Source organism: Drosophila ananassae, chromosome 3R (genome assembly GCF_017639315.1).
Source record: "Drosophila ananassae strain 14024-0371.13 chromosome 3R, ASM1763931v2, whole genome shotgun sequence".
NCBI lineage: Eukaryota > Metazoa > Arthropoda > Insecta > Diptera > Drosophilidae > Drosophila > Drosophila ananassae.
This window is the reverse complement of record NC_057930.1, coordinates 28,298,195-28,317,353: the sequence shown is the minus strand read 5'-3', so window position 1 is coordinate 28,317,353 and position 19,159 is coordinate 28,298,195. Positions and strand designations below refer to the sequence as shown.

The 19,159-nt window shown below is 41.5% G+C and overlaps 4 protein-coding genes and 1 long non-coding RNA gene across 6 annotated transcripts in view; 4 read left to right on the top strand and 1 right to left on the bottom strand.

Moving 5' to 3' along the window:
* LOC6497781 overlaps positions 1–11,806 on the top strand; it is a 57,450-nt gene extending 45,644 nt beyond the window's left edge. Inside the window, exons 1-6 of one of the 2 annotated variants that reach the window (XM_044716643.1) lie at positions 8,722–8,868; positions 9,140–9,351; positions 9,911–10,046; positions 10,106–10,362; positions 10,420–10,591; positions 11,179–11,806. In XM_044716643.1, the coding sequence (XP_044572578.1) occupies positions 8,793–8,868; positions 9,140–9,351; positions 9,911–10,046; positions 10,106–10,362; positions 10,420–10,591; positions 11,179–11,285 (960 nt within the window). In that variant the 5' untranslated portion in view covers positions 8,722–8,792 and the 3' untranslated portion in view covers positions 11,286–11,806. Of the gene's footprint in view, positions 1–8,721; positions 8,869–9,139; positions 9,352–9,910; positions 10,047–10,105; positions 10,363–10,419; positions 10,592–11,178 lie in introns of those variants that run through there. The other variant, XM_001961403.3, reaches the window with a different exon arrangement.
* Positions 689–1,564, bottom strand: LOC116654899. Its single transcript, XR_004310050.1, has 2 exons — positions 1,167–1,564; positions 689–1,107 (listed from the first exon to the last, which is right to left on the bottom strand). It is a non-coding gene; the product is annotated as an uncharacterized LOC116654899 (long non-coding RNA).
* LOC26514670 (enteropeptidase) lies at positions 2,382–3,544 on the top strand. Its single transcript, XM_014906871.3, has 2 exons — positions 2,382–2,546; positions 2,627–3,544. Exons 1-2 carry the CDS (start codon positions 2,421–2,423, stop codon positions 3,443–3,445), a joined length of 945 nt encoding a protein of 314 aa, XP_014762357.1. The 5' UTR covers positions 2,382–2,420; the 3' UTR covers positions 3,446–3,544.
* Positions 11,807–13,719: 1,913 nt separating the features above from the next.
* LOC6497782 (retinoid-inducible serine carboxypeptidase) lies at positions 13,720–15,307 on the top strand. The gene is made up of 2 exons (XM_001961406.4): positions 13,720–14,757; positions 14,835–15,307. The coding sequence occupies exons 1-2, from the start codon at positions 13,776–13,778 to the stop codon at positions 15,143–15,145; spliced, it is 1,293 nt and encodes a 430-aa protein (XP_001961442.1). The 5' UTR covers positions 13,720–13,775; the 3' UTR covers positions 15,146–15,307.
* A 251-nt stretch (positions 15,308–15,558) lies between these two features.
* On the top strand, positions 15,559–17,376 carry LOC6497783 (retinoid-inducible serine carboxypeptidase). The gene is made up of 3 exons (XM_001961407.4): positions 15,559–15,819; positions 15,907–16,818; positions 16,879–17,376. Exons 1-3 carry the CDS (start codon positions 15,741–15,743, stop codon positions 17,172–17,174), a joined length of 1,287 nt encoding a protein of 428 aa, XP_001961443.1. The 5' UTR covers positions 15,559–15,740; the 3' UTR covers positions 17,175–17,376.
* Positions 17,377–19,159: the final 1,783 nt, after the last annotated feature.

Genomic DNA, 19,159 nt, shown 5'->3' with positions numbered 1-19,159 from the left:
TAATCATATGCATATGAATGAAACAAGTATTTTAAGTCTGCTACGTCACAGGGATTACATAACCCAATGGACAATAATTAATTATGTACTAAAAACAATGATGGTCATCGCCATTACACATATCTCAATATATCGTAAAATTTGATCAATTTCTTCTCTTAGGTGTCCCGCGGAAACTGTAGGTGATAGAACCTATGTTTGTTTGTTCTGGACTTTGGTTCAGGGGAGCTTAAAGGTTATGGAGCAGGTGAAATTATGCGTGGAGATATTTTGCTGTTGGCCTGTTTAATAGAACAAACTCGACTACCAAATAGTCGAATAAACAATACTTTTTTAATAGGACTATTATGTTTTCTTGGTGGTACAAAAAAATTTATAAAAATGCCTACTCCAGATATATTGCATAATTTTGGACCGGAGTGAATGGGGAAAGGGTTTCAGGGACTTAACAAACACATTTAAAATGCAATCAATCTGGAATGGGCAAGAATTGGCCGTTACGCAAAATGAAAATTAATTGCGGGCGCATTTATTCATTTATTAATTGATTTTCCCCTTGAACCATTTAGCCAGTTCCGGGTAATGCATAAATGAAACTGTTAGTGGCATTGCTCGTTATAAGCTCATCTGTTTTTATTGAATATTTCAATTTGTTGCAGTCTACAGGCTTTAAAGAAAAAACGAAACATTGACTAAATATGGTCTTCAACTAAAGATATACTTTAGTTAGTAAAGTACATACTTTAATTGAATCCAGTCTTCATATGCTTGCTTAAAATAGGATTGACAATTTACCCGGCTAGTTATCATCTGTCATTGCTCTTTCATTAACCATCAAGCACCTCTGAAAAGTTGGAAATACTCTCGATCTTGTCAGATAAGGCAAAGCTCCAGTCTGGTGGCCACTTCATCATTTGGCCTGCATCCTTCCAACCGCTTACTTTAACAATTATTGCCAACCACACGTGGACATGGACATGAACAAGGACATGGACATGGACATGGATACGGGGTCTGAGTCCGAGCTTGTAATATGCTCAATTTTTCGCATTTTGCACATCCGTCGGCCGGAACAGGGCCAAGGTAAAAGCTGATTCGAATGGCCACCTGCCAGCCATAATAATATTAAACAATATATATAAATCACTCAGCTGTCTGGGACATACCGAGCAAAGAAAGATATTGGAGAAGGAAGGTGTGGGGGTTTCATAAAAATTTACCGCCATGCTGCTTATTTTAAAAGTCAATATGTTCGGTGCCTGTTATTTTAACACCCATCGTGTCCAGGTGCCACCACTCCGGTCACATCCGCTTGTGAAAAGAACGAGACAGGCGACAGGAGCCGGAAAAGCACCAGTAACAGCAGCAGCACGAAAAGCCGGAAGAACAGGAAAAGCGGCAACAGGAGCCAAGTGTCAGTGGCCAACGTCACAGCCCACAACACACAACATAAACATAAAGTGAAAAGTTGAGCGAGGAAGCAGCAAACTGTCGGGAAATAAGCTGGAAGGTCCTCAAAGCCTGCACTCCTTTCCCCCATATATATAAAAAAAAATATATATATATATATATATATAATTTTTTGTAAGGGGCAGCCAAAGAAAAGCGTCACATGTTGCCGGAACCAAGGAAGGGGCGGAAGGCTTGTTGTTCATATCCTGGCCTGTCGTCCGTTCATGTGACATGATTATGTGTGTAAAAGTGCAACAGGCACCGTGCCCGGGTATCCGATTCGCCGACCCAGCACCCAGCAACCCTTCCCACACAACTTCCAACCTTCATCTCACCTGACACCGTGTTAAGTAGCCCTCGAGCATTGTGGAGACTGTGGGAGGGTGCAGGCTGATGGTGGTGAGTCCTTTGTTGACGACCCTGCTACTCACTAAACTTACACGTTATGGGTCCACTCAACATTGCAACCGGGTTCAGTGGCGCCACGACGAGAAGTCAGCAAACTTAGCCATTTTATTTATCAGTTTATTATGGGTCAGACAGATACATTTTTTTAGGCAAAGTACTCTTCTAGAAGTAATAAATAAATAAACGAATGCAAATTTACAAATGAAATTAAAATAAATATGTGTATGAATGTAAACTCGCAAGAATAGTTGTTTTTGTTAATTATTGATTTTTGACTTTGTTCTGATTAATCTATTTGCGCTTCTGTAGACCTTCCTGACCTGATAAAAAGTGAATCATTCTAGCAATCTCGAAAATAATGGAATCTAAGTATACGCCATACATATGTTTTCAGCCACCATTTGATAAACAATAAATTGAGCAACGCGTAATCAATTAAATAAATTCTAACTGATCAAAGAAGCTGGTTTCTGTCTATTGAAAAAGGCAAGCTTTTTTTATTTTGCAGTTTTTAAGACAGTTGCTTTTCAGCTTCCAGCAACGAAAGATCAACAGTCCCAATGAAAAATATAAAGAAGTTGTGGATATTCGCATTTATCGTTTTTGTAGCGGCTGATGTTGATGTTCTTAATAGTCCAGACTATGATTTTGGGTCTATAGAAGAACCAACAGGCACCGATCCCTTAGTGAGTTAACAAAATAGCTAAATCAGGTTTTTAATAAATCAAAAACAAAATTTGGGTACACGTTGCTTTAATACTTCTAGAAAAACTTTAATGATTGGAGCGGATTCGAATGCGGGCCCCGACAAAATTCTTTCACAAATTTGAACTTCAGTGCCAAATCTGATACAAACACTTTCAAATTTCACCCCTGGACGGTGGCTATATACTCAAATGAATCGGGAAAATTTGTTGCCGCTGGGACTCTGATCCGATACGATGTGGCTGTTACATCCTCGAAGGGAATCGAAAACGTGCCAGATGATCAGTTGGTAGTGAAGGCCGGCATCGTAAATCGATCGGAAAGAAATCAACTTTATCGCAATGCCCGCAACGTGTCCAGAAACGCAGAATTGTCGTTGATCCACCTCACCACCCCGTTTGCAATGCTATTTCCACATGTTCGTCCCATTTGCTTGCCGCTGCAGGAAGACGTTTTTACTGAAAGGTCCTGCGGAACGGTTGGCTGGCATCTTAACTCCACAAATACAATGGACGGATCCACTAATAATGAGACGGCTTTCCTTTGGCAGAGGCCTTACGTAGTGATGGGAAACGAGGACTGCCTTACCGAGCTCAACGAGACAATTGCTAATAAGAGAATATGTTCTACGGACAAACTAAACGAATTTACTCCTCTCAATATCGGCGCCGGTCTAGTCTGTAAAACGGAGAAGTTCGTGTTGGCTGGTGTTTCCCTTTCAAACAGTGACTGGGTCAAGGAGAACAAACCCACCTTCTTCGCCAACGTCCCTGATTATTTGCTGTGGATTGAGTCAGAGCTTAAACCCTATCTTGAAGCATCTTCTAATAACTCCTTATTGTCGACACAGGATTTCGAGGAATCTAATTTAACTCCTTAACAACAAAAATGGATTGAAGCACAAATTTTAAATGAATATTTTTACATTGAAGCTCTGCTAGCTTACTGCAATATACCCATACTTCTTTGCATTCAAAAATACGCTTTTTAATTCAAGGCAAAATACATATCTTTTACTTTTCTTGCTGATAAGCAATGCACATAATTATGAATACTGGAAGAAGTACAGATTGATTCCAGTAATGAGCTTGAATTGGTTACGAACTGAAAGTCAAGATCTCGAGTGTGCCCCCTCACATTTATCAGTTGATGTGTGTGGTACGTATGTACAAACCACAATCACGATGGGATTTCAATTGAACATTTTTTGGGGCTGCCTGTATAGAGCGTTTCCATATTCTGATCGCCTGTTCAATTAGCAAACTATTTAAAATGTTTTAAACTTTTTCACGCGCTGTATCGTTAAATATTTCTGAACAAAATAAAAACAATTCCCCTCTGATTGCGATCTTCAATTTTGGCTGAGAGAAAAAGAAACATCGTACTAACACGCCCTTTTCTCAGCTCTTCTCCGGCTCTCTTATCGCGATACGGCGTAACGGTGAATGCGTAAGTTTCTAGGAAATACGGTATTATTTTGTACTAATTCCAATAGGCGAGCAGCATTCGAGAGCAGTGTTTCTCTTGGAGACTCTCCGCCATTTGCTGATAAGTGGGAATGTGTACGGTATCCCCCACAAGCGGCCCCAACGAACACACAGATACTCGTATTTGTTTGACTTTTGTATGTATCTACGTATCTCTGAGGTTAATTTGTTTATTGACACTCATCGCTGAGCTTTGTATTCATTTGTTTAAACATCAAGGGCACTGAAAGGTTCGGTCTGAAAAAGTCTGGGAAACCTGTCAAATTTTAATTGTCATCAAAAATTATGATTTTAAAAAAGGTGTATAATTTTTGAACGTTTTTATATGTAATTTTAATGATAGTTAGATAGGCAGTTTTTAAATTGTTTTTCCCAGTGTATTTTACAAATCGCTTTTTATCCAAATGCGAAGTAAATGCGGAAGATATACCCACTGCCTCTACAACACTGATCGCCTGTGATTTTGGATAAATGGTCAGCTTTGAAGAGCGGCGATTGAAAACGAAAGTGTTTCATAAAAAGCAAAAGTTAACTCTCCACACAGGGAACTCCTAGAAGTCGTGGTGCCAGATCCGCACAACTGTCGCCAACACAATTCGATTCGGTGTGTCTCATAGCTTATCAAGCTATTTCAACACGCCCACAGCCCCACCATCGCACCAGTACTGCCACCGCCCAGCCCCACCGTACCCGTCAAACAAAGCATGCCTTGTAAGCACTCGAGTGGAGCATGCTAGATGCATCCGACAAACGACTTTCAAACGCTTTCTGTGCGCTTGTTACAAAAAGTTTATAATTTCGTATTTAACAAAAAAATTAATGTTTTATAAGCAAGGGGACGCCTCCCACAAAAATTTATAAACATTTCCAGTTGATGAAAAGCGAATCTAGCAGTGTAAATTTCAAAGTAACAAATTCAAGAGCGTCTATCGTCTAAAAACAAAATAAAATGTTTAAAATGGTCTAAACCAGGGGTGCCCAAGCACTGCTTATGACAGAGCAAATTCCAATACCTATGCACAAAAGCACAAATACATATGAGCGATAGTTTTTTTTTTTTTTTCTATCGTATCACTGAAAAAAATTTTTGTAACATTTTCAACAGAAAAAAAAAAAAAAATTATTTCGGATAATTGAGAATTAATTTTAGGATTATAATTATTTTCAATATGCTCAATTATTTTTCGAATTTTTTTTACTGCGCTTCCATATCGGCTTGTGACGCAGATACTTTAGCATAGCATTTAATAAAATGCCTTTCCAAATTAATTTTTTTGTTTCCGCTTATTATTATATTACATATAATACATTGCTGCTCGCAAAGAAAATTTTCGGCAAAGAAAAAATTCATCGTTCCAAAGTCAACCATTCTGTCCAAAACCTCAACAAGAAGTGATTTCTTGCAGTGAAAAGTTTTCGGCAATCCAACAACAAAATGCCAAAAAAGTGTTGAAACTGTTTAAGTGTTATTAAACTAAGAAAAATTGTTATTGTAATTTGCCTTGCCTATACTGGGAGCAGCACACGTATATGATTTTGCTCTACCCATATGACAGAGCAATCCAACAACAAAGGAGGAACGAGAGCAATGGGACTGGGCATCCCTGGTCTAAACGGTCACAATTTTCTTAAAAAACATGTATTTTTTTTATAATCTCTAATACGTAGAAAAATAAAAAATATTAAAATAATTATTTAAATATGTTGAAAAATGAATTATCATATGTCGATAGGTACAAATAAATTTTATTGTTTTAGATTTAAAAAAAAGGGTTGCAAACTTGTGAAATGTAATCATAAAGTTACCTCAATCTTTGCTTCACCTTATCGAAGGTTATTCGTTACTTTTATCGAGGAGGCACTGCCGTTGTTCGCTGATGTCATCAAAAACACGTCAACGGTCTCCACCGCGGAGCGTGAATTCAGTACGCCTCTTGCTCGCTTCAACAGTTATTGCTGCGGGCCCCCATTCGGGTATTGCCGTCTCTGTTCCGCCAACGCGCTACGGTCAACGATCTTCAAAATTCAAAAGGGAAGGGTCATTGAACTGCCGAAAATTTGAAGCCAAAACCAGCCAGGGCTCACTCTGAATTTCCTGGTCGCCTGGTGCGGGCAACAGGCGTCTGATTTTTCTTTCAATCGTGCTCGATCCGCTCCACAGAGGCGATGTGTCAGGGACGGACCCTGAACGTGACACCGTTGGCGGCCGCTCACCTTGGGGCCCGCAGCCGGAGCGTTGAACCTTGCCGCGCAGGGTCAGGCAACGGTTCGGAGCCCAAAAGTGGGTCAAGTGACGAGGCGATGCGCAGCGCGGCGGTCTGCCGAAATTCACTTTCGTTTTTTATGTAGAAATCGATAGCCGGCTTTGCTCGACGACCAGGCAAGCAGGCGACGCAAGCCAACGAACTGTATCTGCATCTGTGCCGCGCCCCACTCGTATCTGTATCTGTATCTGCCACGCACTCAGCTCATCTGTCGGCTGCCTTCCCTTTCGCTTTCAAAACATGATCGATAATATAGTGGCAGCAAGTAACAGGTCAGCATAATGCCTAAATAAACGGCTTGCTCTTCAGTTTGTGTTTCGCTTACAATGACCTCGTTTCGCTTGTTGCCTGTATTTCGGATTCGTTTGGTTTCGTTGGCTTTTGTTTTGTTATTTTATTATTTATGTGGAAGCTTGAACAAAGGAAGGGAAGTTGGAGCAGAATCTGTGTTGAAAGTGGCTAAAATGCACGACTGGGCTGAGAGAAAGTTAACTGATACGGGCACCTTAGTGCCGCTATAATGTTCGATTATTCTCTTTATAACGGGAATTGATTCAAACTCAAAGTTCTATAATATAAGATTCAAACTATAAAGTTCTTTTCAAAGTTCTATAATGAGACAATCATTTAGTATTTAGATTTTTAATTTGTTTTTGATTCTTACATGCTTTTATTATTTTATAATTGATTTTATTTAAAAAGAAAGCCCGGTCTTGAATTTATTAAAGCTATGCTACAAAAGCTACAAAAGCTAAGCTACAAAATATGTAGTATCTGTTCTAGAAGCCTTTGATCGTTCATGAGCTCCTTCCTTTTGTACATTTATTGTTACCTTGGCTGCATTGTTATTGTTGCTCCACCGCTGGTTAGCGCTTCTGGTTTTCCAAGGTTTTCCAGTTCGATCGAGGCAGAAACCTCAAGGTTCTTTGAATTAAACGTAAATACTCAGTGCCAAGTCGGCGGCGCCGTTGCTGGCCCTCTTCTGTTGGCCTGGCCAAAATAGAACAGCAACGGTTTCTAAATAGTCTGACGTCTAATATTTGCCGGCGTCACCGCCGCCTGCGAGCGCCTTTCCCACGCTGCGGCTAAGCAATAGTGCTTCGATTTACGCAAATTCGGTCTGCCCAGCGGTCGGCGGCCGGCTAGACAACCGGCCCGGCGGATGAGATTAGTTTTTTCGTACTATTTCGATCCGGCGCTCAGCGGTATACAGCAGCCATCGAGCGGGCGCAGCATGAAATTTTTATGCTGATATGGAGGCAAAAGCAAAAGCACTGACAACAACTACGACATCGCGGTGCGTACGCAGCGAGTAACATTAAAGTCAACCTGAAACAACAATTAGTATTCAAGGTTAACCAGAAATAAGGCGCGCGGGAAAAATAAAAAACTAAACACCAGCAGTTACCAAGTGGGGGATACGAATACGGTGGAGCAATTGTTAACATACTCGCAACGCTTAGCCCCACCAGTAAACCGGTTTAAGGTTTATTTCTTTTTGCACAATTTGAAACTAGAAGCTATTTTATGATGCCACATATTTCTAAAACATTGTGGTGATAGAAAATATCGCTCAGACAATAAAAATGTTTGTTCAAATATTCATTAAAAGTAGAGTATCAAGTAAAGACTAAGTATTTTTCAATTGAAATAGTTAAGTTTTTTTTAATATTTTACTCTAGATTTGCAGTGAATCAGTTGAGATCATTTACCCTGTTTCAATGTTTGAACATTAAGAATACCACATACATATGAACAAATCAAGCCACTTATGAATACAACCCCTAATTACCCCTAATTGGGTGCGCTCATCTGCTATAACGTGCTTTCGGCTAGAAAGCAATGGGCTTCTGGCCCGCTTCTCAGTTCAGTGACCCCGGGGAGGTGCCGATCAACCTTTGACTGGATGGCAGCAGAGGTTGCTGGGCCCCTGGTCGGTTGCCACAACTCGATTTCCTACATGGCGGATGGCGGATAACAAAGGCATCGGGCCCCCTTATGATTTATGATAGGTTCTCGAAGAGAGCAGCTCTTTCCGAAGCCATTCACTTTCGATTTTAATTTTTCTAGGAAGCTTTTTATAAATTCGACCAGGCGAACAGCTTGGGGCTGCTGGCCACAATGGAGATCACCGAATTTTTATTTTATAATCAGCTTTTTGCGTTAGACTCTTCCGGTTGTCTCTGTCGCACCCACTTCTGTCTGGTACGCTGAAGTTTTCATGTGTTTTTTGTGTGCCAACTTGGGGTTTTTTAGTGGTCTGTGACCCACTTTTCTTTATGGCTGATATACATGTGTGTCGATCGAGCCGAAAAAACACTGGAACAATAAGCAAATGCGTCCAAAATTTTTGTAGTGCTAAATTAATAAAAATATTATTTATATATTATTTTTTTTATTTTCATACTCGACTTCATATTTTAATTCCTCGCTGTAATCTGAAACTAATTTGAAGATATATGTGTTTAAAAATAATATGTATAAGAGAAATTGTAGAGCATTGGACAAAAATGCCTTCCTGAATACCTCACAAAAAGGACCCATTATCAAGGGTGAGAAATAATTAAGACTCTCTGTTGGTGTCTTTTTAGTAGGGAAAATTTCAGGTAATCAGCATTTACCGTGTAATTTTTTCACTTATTTTGTGACTTATGTGAGTATCTTTCCCTTGGAGTCGCAGTTTAAGTTACCGGCATGCGCGAAGAATCCCTTGTAATCCGCTGGGGATCATAATTAAGCCACAATAACTTGTCATATTAAGCCTGCCCAACTTGCCGTGGCAACCACTCATTTACACTTTTCCACCGGTTTTCTCCTTTCCAGGACTCGCTGCGGGGCTGCGCAATGTCAACGTTCGCATACCGTCCGCCGTCAAGCGCGGCGATAATGCGCTCTTAATCTGCAATTATGACATCGAGAACGATACGCTTTATTCAGTGAAGTGGTACCGGGGACGGCGGGAGTTCTATCGCTACACGCCAAAGGAAAATCCTGCTTGGAAGACGTTCAGGAAAATAAACGAAATAGACGTAGAGGTAAGTGAATCCAATTAGCCATTTATATTAGTTGGCAATTCTAATAGGATTTAAATGCATGTTTTCCAAGAACATTGTGTGTTATGTTAAGTAGTGGAGGCTTTAAGAGCTCTCTGAGGATTCTACGTTGATGGACTTTCAATGAAATGAGTTTAATGTTTCGTTCGAACGGGTGATGGAATTAAGGAAAGCAGCCATCCTGTGGGCGGCAGTGTAAATATCATTCCGCTTTCGGTGTGCGAGCCTGCTGCACTGTTTGCCTTATGGATGTTAAAAAGCTTTAATTAACAATTTGGACTTTCCATATTCTGTGTTGACTTTTGCTGAAGTTTCGATATTAAAAAAGACTTACAAATAGCAAAAAAACACGCATGAAATGATTGACAAGAGCTGCCTTCAGAGATCAATAATGCATGGCAACTATTTCGCATCGCATGAGAACTTATGCAAACTAAGAAACCAATGCCTTAAAGCAGTAATTACTTTTTTAATAAATAGCTTTTTTTAAAACATAAGAGAAGGGTTGTTCCTGGGATTTAACTAAATGATACTCTTTCAGACCACTCAATCGAATGCCAGTCATGTTTTCTTGCGAAATGTCCCCACCTCCATTTCGGGCAAGTTTGCCTGCGAGGTTTCCGCCGATGCCCCCGGCTTTGACACTTACATCGTGGCCGCTGACATGGAGGTGGTGGGTAAGTATTGAAGGGCTATCCCACACGACCGGCAGAATCTCATTGTAGCTTCCCTCCAGAGTTACCCACCCAACGACCGATTATCACCGGCATTCATTCCCGCTACCGATTGGGCGACGTGGTGAACGGCAACTGCTCATCGGACTACTCCAAGCCAGCGGCTAACCTCACTTGGTGGATCAACGATATACAGGTGCCTCCAAATTACCTACGGATCTACGACATCCAGCGTCATCTGGCCGAGCATCTCGAGTCGGCTGTCTTGGAGATCAACTTTGTGGTAACCGTGCATCACTTCATTAAGAGCCGCATGAAGGTGGGAGTCCACAATGCAGACCCAAGCATAATTACTTAATTTTCTACTAATTTGTAGCTCAAATGCTCGGCTCGCATACACGATATCTATGCTCAGGAGACCGAAAAAATGATTGAAGAGGATCGTCCCAGGATACTGGCTTCAGGACGTTCGCCCGACATTAATATGTACCCCTTCGATCAGCCCGGCGACGTAGATGAACACAACGAACTTTTTCTGATCCATTCAAGTAAGTTTTAGTTTCAACTTTATTTCGGATAGGGAAATATTCAAAAAGACTAATACATTATACAAACCTTCGAAGGTTCAATTAATCCCAAAATAGACACCAAACCAATTGCGATAATCAATATGTTCCTTGATTTAGTTCCGGTCGTTACTTGTTTGGCTTTATCTGCTTATGCTATTGTATCTGCTTAAAAATAGGCCGCTTAGATTGGCAAAAAGGGCCACGCCCCTATCGCAAGCGGGAGGAGAAGCTACTGACCCGACTCGGCCTTACAAATCTCGTCCCGATTGTTTTTACAACCAAAACAAATGCACAAGGGATACATTTACACGCACGCCATTACAATGAAAAACTGTGTGGCATTAAATCAAAGTTAGCGAAAAGGACCGAGCACCTTATTAGCCCTACTGCCCTCCCATCCCTGGGTGTTTTGCCTCTGCCCGGTATGGCAGCGATTTATTAATGCTCTGCGCTAAGCTGGAAGCAATTAATTCCAAGATTAATTTGACCAGCGGGTGCCCTTTCCGAGCCAGATTTCAATCTTTCGGATGTAGGTACTAAGCCAATCTCTATTTCTTTTGTTTCAGATGTGGCTGCTGCACGCGTCTCTAGCCCGACCCTGCTCCAGCTCCTCTGGTCTGGTCTATGCCTTGTAGGGGCCTGGGGGAATCTGAACAGGAACTTGGAGCGGTGATAAGCTGGCCACTGGCAGGAGATAAGGACTTCAGGAGGAACTCCCCAGGGAAAACCCTGCCCGAGCTCACCAATTATGGAACCCAAAATTAGAAAATCACATAGCAAATCAACAGTGAAAGGTCCTCAGCATACCGGATATACCTACTCATGTACACCCATACCTATATTAAGTACGTATCTGTTAAGACGAATGCATCCCCTAAAAGACTCGAGGACTACTCGAACCCTGTCAAGTGTAAATAAACATAGAGCGCATCCTTTCACATATTCACATCGTCAGACATATATCTTTACTCTCTAAGCAGAATTCGAAATGTTTGCTTTCATTGGGTTCGTCAAGGATTTATTGTTAAGATTGTGGTTTCTAGGCAGATTCGTTACTCTGTTCATCTGTGTCTGTTTCAAAAACTGTACAACTATTTAGCCGTAGCATTAACCTTAGTGTGACCTTAAGTTGAGAGTGTGTGTACTGAAGAGCTACTGCAAAAGCCAAATAAAGATTGTTTTATTTGATCACTACTTGGATGTTTTTCTTTCCTTAGGAAGTAGGATAGCATTTGATAAGGTAAGGAATACTCTCTCCATTTAAAAAACTCCTCTCATTACTTTGCACTGACTCTCATTTTTTCCCCATTTGCAATTATATTTTTTACACTCGTTTGGTTGACCCCGGCTACTTTTCCTGCTGAAATATTGTGGCGGCTGCGGTGAAAATGTAGAGAAGCTGGAGTACAAATGAAAAACTTGTAATTTAAGTGACAAAAACAAGAGTCTGCCCGCGACAGAATAGGGCATTTGAGTCTCAGTATTTGGAGGGGAGCTGACACGAAAAACGGCGACACATGGGTGGTTTTGAGTGTGCGTTGCATCTGTGTGCTTTCTGCCTCAAAAAAGCATTTTGGCAACACCCACCGAACAGCGCCGGGACAATCATCAGAGAGTTGGCTGGGGCTTTGTTGCTGCTACTCGCAATTTCGCACTCGACTGAATCTGCATCCTGGATCTGTGAGCAGCTACAGTGCGCACGGGGTCCTGGCGGCGTGTTCCGGAAAGCAAAGGCGAAGATTTTCAAGCTTGGATTTGTTACACAAAGAATATTTGAGTACTAATGGAATACTAAGTAATTTCAAGGTAAAAGTTAAAGCTATTGCCAATTTCCAAATTGAAAATATTAAGAAATTAAGAAACCAAAAAAGAAATACATGTTCCAGCAGCAGTTTTTCGGAACGTCCTTAAATTTAGCTTTTTGCGATTTTCGGAAACTCAAACGTTCAAATGTGCTCGGGAGGGATTGCCTTTGCAGCCTGGCCAATTGCTTGATAATGACTTTTGGCAGCGGGCAAAAAGCAAGCTGCTGGTGCTGGTTAATGGACAATCGAAAACGCATTGAACTGGCAATTGCGGTTCGGCTACCGTAGCCATGTCAGCCACATTCTCAAAATTGATTTCCGTTTGCGGTCGCCTGCCAGCGTAAACTGGCCACGGACGACAGGTGAAGCCGTCAGGTGGAGTTTCCATTAAAACTGTACTCTGATTCTGAGCGATCAAAGGGGTAATGGGAGCGACAATTCGGCCAAGACACAAGGTTATCCTCTTGGCCATGTCAAAAGCACTCGAACGAAGAGCTGCTGATTTGGACATTTTTAACCCCCAATATGAGGGGCGAAACATTTGCTAATTTGGTTTTTTTATTTTATTCGTAAGACGTAATTAGTTCGAATTTTCGAAGAATGAAATCTGTAAATACAGATTAATCAGTTAAAAACAAAATCAAATATCTGAATAGTAATTTCCAATTCACAAGTAGCCAGAATCATGCAAAAATAATTTCATGCAAACCCAAAAAGTATGCTACATAAGGATCCAATTATAATAAATAATTGTTTAAATTAAATAAAATCTATTTGATGATTAAATCCACTGGCTTATTCTTTAAGATCGCTCTTCCATATGTTTATAATTGTTTTAGCACTTTTGCTTTAAACATTGCTTAAGTAAACATATGGGAATCGCCGCAAAACTCACACACATAATGAAAAACAATATTGTGTATATTCTAAAAAACATGCACAATTTGGAATATATTAGACGCACTAAGAAAAAATGAAAATTTTTATGAAAATGTGGATTTTCTTAAAAAAATTTCTCTAATTTTTCTTCCATAATCATTATGAATAAATTACAGAAATGAAAAATTTTCCAATTGTGGTTCAGCATGCACTTTATGTTTTTCTTATTATTTTCTTATTATTTTCTTTTCATTTCTTTAATATTTCTTTAATATCTTAATATTAATTTTGTTCCATATTAATCGTAAATTTTGTGCAGTGTAGTGGCTCAAGCAAACAAGCATTTTCTTAAATAAATTTCGGAAATCACTTTTCATCTGGCACTCCATAAGAACGAAATAATTAGCCGCCGCCAGCCCAATAAATAGCCACTGCTCCGGTAATAGAGAGCCAAGTGCACGTACAACTTACCTGCGAGAATGAGGTGCTGCGGCTGTTGGTTGCTTGTGGTCCTCCTGCTGGGAATCAGCGTCCTGAGGGCGAAAGCCCGCAAAGGAGTCGGACCCGGAGAGCAGGACTGGGGCTACGTCGACATCCGCGAGGGGGCACACATGTTCTACTGGCTCTACTACACCACCGCGAACGTGAGCAGCTATACGGAGCGACCGCTCATCCTGTGGCTCCAGGGCGGACCCGGAGGTCCCTCTTCGGCATTGGGAAACTTCGGCGAACTGGGACCCATAGACCACAAGGGTGACCCGCGGGAGGGAAACTGGGCACAGCACGTCAACCTCCTGTTTGTGGACAGCCCGGTGGGATCCGGATTCAGCTACGTAGACAACACCAGCCTGATTGCATCTAACAATGAGGAGCTGACAGACGACCTAATGACCTTCATGATGTACTTTTACAAGCAACACAAGGAGTTTAAGGCAGTGCCGTTGCACATTTTCACAGAGAGCTACGGCGGAAAAATGGCACCGGCCCTGGCCATCCGATTGGACGCGGCCATGAGTACCGGAGAAATAGCCGAACCGGGAACACTACAGACGGTAACTATCGGCAACCCTTGGATCTCAACTCGACATATTTGTAAAGAGCACTCGCGGTACCTCTTTGTCAATGGATTAATCGACGAGGATGGGGCGGCAAAAATAGATGCTCAGGAAGACAAGATCCTTAGCGCCCTGAAGGAGCATGAGTTCGAGAAGGCCACGGATGAGTACTTGGAATGGTATGAGTTGATGCAGGAACTCACTGGCGAGGTGTTCCTCTACAACTCTCAAACACACGTGGATCCATCCGAGGATCGCACCTATGGTTATGGCGAAGAGCTGACGAACTTTATGCAGGATAATGTAAGCCAGGCTCTGCAGATTAACGGAAGTGTCTACGCCTCTCAGGTTCTGGATGTACTCACAAGCTTGCACGCAGATCGTCTCAGATCGGAAATAAATTTGGGTAAGACCTCGGATATATATTTCCTGCGTATAATACTCTCAATATTTGCACTATTTAAAAAATGTACATTATTTTAGTTCCCTATTTACTAAACAAGACGACCGTAAAGATAAACATTTACTCCGGTCAATTGGACACTCTAGTACCGACAGCAGCCACCCTGGCTTTGATCAAGGACTGGTCCTGGACCAACAAGAGTGAATACCTGAAAGCCGAACGAACTCCTATTGTAGTTAACGGAAGACTGCAAGGCTACAAAAAAGTTGGTGGTCAGTTCGGGATGTACTGGATCAATAGGTCAGGACACTTAGCACCCAGCGACAATCCGACAGCCATGCAATTTGTTCTGAAAGACGTGACTGGATATGACGACGACTCGTCCAAATGATGAGATTCTAAACTAAGTCTGTGGACGCCGAATACCCAGACGAACGGATGTTAGTCTTTAGAATTTTAAGCAAAAATTTTAAACAAAACTCTAGCTATGCATTTAATTGTGGTCAATGTTTACCTTTAAACTTCGAATAAACAAAAATGGTGTTTATAATGAGTCGTACCTACTATTGTTACAAAGTGTTATTTCTTATTTTCTAAAAGACACAGTTTCAAATCCTTTTAAATTATTTTTCCACAATCAGATTAGTAATTTATATGTGTATAGGACTACATACTTTTAAAAGAACATTTCTTTGCTTGACTGTAACGAAATAAACAATTTAAAAGCTTTTAAAAATAAAAAATGTATATTATATTTTATTATTGACTTTAAAGTAATAAGCGAATGTGAATTTCAGCAAAACAGTACATCCAGCTTTGATGAACAAATGTTTCTTTTTGGATTTGTTTACCAGAACACTGTGTATTCCGAAATTTATAAATAGCCAACGGCCAAGAAATGCGCCGGATCAGTGCGCATTTACCCTCAGATCGGGCTGTATATGTTTTAGTTCCACTTCTCAGCTAAGACCATTAAGACAATAGCGATGCCGTTCGGTACAAAAAATCAGAGAAAAGCTTGGGTGTGTTTTATGCTGATTGTTGCGTCCCTGGCCCCAGTGCAAGGTTGGTATCCTGGAAACCAATAAAAACAAATACCACGTTATAGAAACTTTGATTACCGGAAAGAGCTGATCCGTTAATTTTTAACAGGGCGCTCTGGGATAGGACCCGGCGAGCAAGAATGGGACTACGTGGAAGTGCGGCGGGGTGCCCACCTCTTCTACTGGCTCTTCTATACGACGGCGAATGTTAGTAGTTTCACGGAGAGACCTCTTATCATCTGGCTACAGGGCGGACCGGGAGTGGCCTCCACTGGCAGCGGCGTCTTCGAGCAGCTGGGACCCATCGACATTGAGGGGCGACCCAGGGAGAGTAGTTGGGTGCGGCATGCCAACGTGCTGTTCGTGGACAGCCCAGTGGGCACGGGCTTTGGGTATGTGGAGGAGCACGGAAGTTTCGCCAGGACAAATCGGCAAATAGCCATCGATCTTGTAACGCTGATGCGGACTTTTCTCCGAAAATACCCACGATTCCGCCAAGTACCTCTGCACATATTCTCGGAAAGTTACGGTGGCAAGGTTGCTCCCGAGTTCGCCCTGGAATTACATATGGCCCGGCAGAGGCACCACGTTGATTGCCAACTCAAGTCGGTGGTGGTAGGCAATCCCTGGACGTCGCCTCTGGACAGCATCCTCTCTTACGCGCCCTTCCTTCTCCAGTTGGGCATCGTGGACGAAAATGGCTACCGCACCATTTCCAAGCTGGCCGGCGAGCTCGCCGGACATGTGTATGCCGGAATGTGGTTCCGTGCCCTAATGAAGGTTTCTGACTTGCAAAAGGCGATCACAGACAGTACGGGCGGCGTCTTTATTTACAACACGCAGCGGCGGGTCCACGTTGACGAGGAGTACCGGTACGGGGAGGACCCGCAGATGAGCGAATTTATCCGAACGAATGTCACACGGGCTTTGCGACTGGAGAACATGCCCGTTTGGATGGAGCAGAATGGAACGGTCTTCAATTCCCTCTGCCATGACATCATAAAACCTGCCACAAAAATAGGTAAAATTAATATTTTAACAGATATTTCATGACTTTTACTATTAAAGTGAACAAATGCAGTTAGCAGGCTGCTTGACGAGACCGAAATTCAGGTAGGTATATACTCCGGAATCCTGGACTTGCTTTGTGCCACTCCAGGTACGATGAACTGGATTGGGAGGCTAATGTGGAGCCGCCGAATGGAGTATTCTGAAGCACCGCGTACCCCTTTCCGAATAGACGGAATACTCGAAGGATACGAAAAACATGGTGGGAAGCTCAGTATGTTCTGGGTCTTCCGAGCCGGACATCTTGTACAACAGGATAACCCAGCAGCGATGGGTTACATATTAAAATACTTTACACAGTTTGGATAAGAAAATGGAAATTTCCAAACGGTAATGTGTTGTAAAATTTGGGATTTTGTATAAAATGGGACATAAAAATCATAATATCAGAATGGGCCAAATTAATAAACAATACTTTAAATAGGACCGAGTGGAAAAAGCAGCAAAAATTATTTTGCAACATCCTTTTAAAAAAAAAAAAAAAATAATGATTTAAAAAGACAAATAAACACTATTTATAAATAATTTTTATTTAATATTTTATATACTTGGGCTTTGTTTATTGTTGACTGTTCATTATATTTATAAAATATTTAATTAGTTTAATTTTCTCTGACCAAACGAGGTTGGTGGCCTTAAAGAGTCTCGGAAACTTATATTGAAACGAACAAACTCTTCTAATTAATGCGAGTAGCTTCATATGCCTGCCAACTAAATGCCATAATTCTCTAGTCAAGGCCACAAGCCACACACACATAGTCACACCAGTCAGATGGAGAAAACAATTTTCTAACAATTTACTCAAAATTAACTGAATTTCGGTTACCAGTCGCCGCAGCCTCTCATCTCTCAGTTTTCGGGTTGGGATGCGGTTGGCCGCATCACACGGACAGACATTCGTCTGGCTCAGACGGCCCTATTGTTAAAGCGTTTTACAGGTGCACCGCATCAATTTATTTTCCACACAAAAGCCTATTAAAAGTCTTACACACTTGGGCATTGATGAGTGGCTGGGGGCACTTTCCTCTCGGGTCTGGGCTGACATGGGCCTGGTTCTGGGTCTGGGTAAATGTTTGCCAAATGAAACCACTTAACCTTTTTTTTCGCCTGCTCCAAAAGAAAAATGGTAACAGAAAGGGCGGGTTTCAGCCCGAGAAGGGGGACCGCAGCAAAACAAATTAATTAAAAACTTAAAAGTTTGTCTACGGCAACGCCCCAATTGGGTGGAATGAAGGAGTATTCCGGAAACAAGGGCCGGAAACACGCTGTGTCAGGACCTTTTGTCAAGGTTCATCTGAAGGCGTACCAAAAAGAGAAATTGATTTGGCAGGGTGCGCTTTGGCTGCTCGAAGTAGCACTTCAAAGTTTAAATTTGAAGCAAATGGAGGAAATAATGAAAATATTTGTTGTGAAGATGAAGAGGTATGTAGATTTTTTTTCTAAAATAATAAATTAACAAAATAATAACTAATTAATCCCTATAATATTGTATAAGCATATTGTATCCATTTGACCACTAATGTAATTTGAACTTCCGGTCTATCTCCAATGTTTGCAGTGACAAATATGACTACAAATTAAATTTTTTATGCACCAACACGTCTTTTTGCCATCAACAACTAATTAGAAAATACTTAGGCGAGGAAAGTCAAATAAAAGAGCCTCCAAAGACGGTTAGACAGATTGTAATTGAAGAAGATGGTTTTCCGTTCGCGTTCCACACGAACCGTGCTCCGTCACGTCATGCCTCGAGTAATTTTCACACAACTTAGCAGCACATATCGTGCATATTAATTATAGGCAAATCTGCAAATTAGATTTTCGCGCCCATTCCCACACCATCCTACCCTGCAGTTCCATTCCCATTCCATGTCGGAGCCATGAGTCACGTAGAAAGAACCCCGGGTAACCCGGGTCGCTGGAAGCCCCTGCACGTATGTCGAGGGATCCAAACAGGTTACGGCGAAGTGGGATGCGTGGCTTCCACGTCTCATGAATCAGGATCGAGGCCAATGCTATTGTAGCCATGTCAAATATTTATAGGTAGCATGCCAAGATTTACCTCGAAGCTCACAAACAGCTCCAGTGCGTCGTCTAGAAGCAAAATAAATTAAATGCCTGCTGAAAACAAAGGAAATTCCTGGCATGAAAAATATGGCTGCCTCCTTGGAAAGTGCTTCTACGAGATGTGAGAGAAAATTAAAGAAAGCAAAGGTGAAAAAATGGTATCTAATTAGTAAACAGTCAACTGCAGATGTGGTTGGCCGTTTTTTTTCTGAAAAAAACACAAAGAA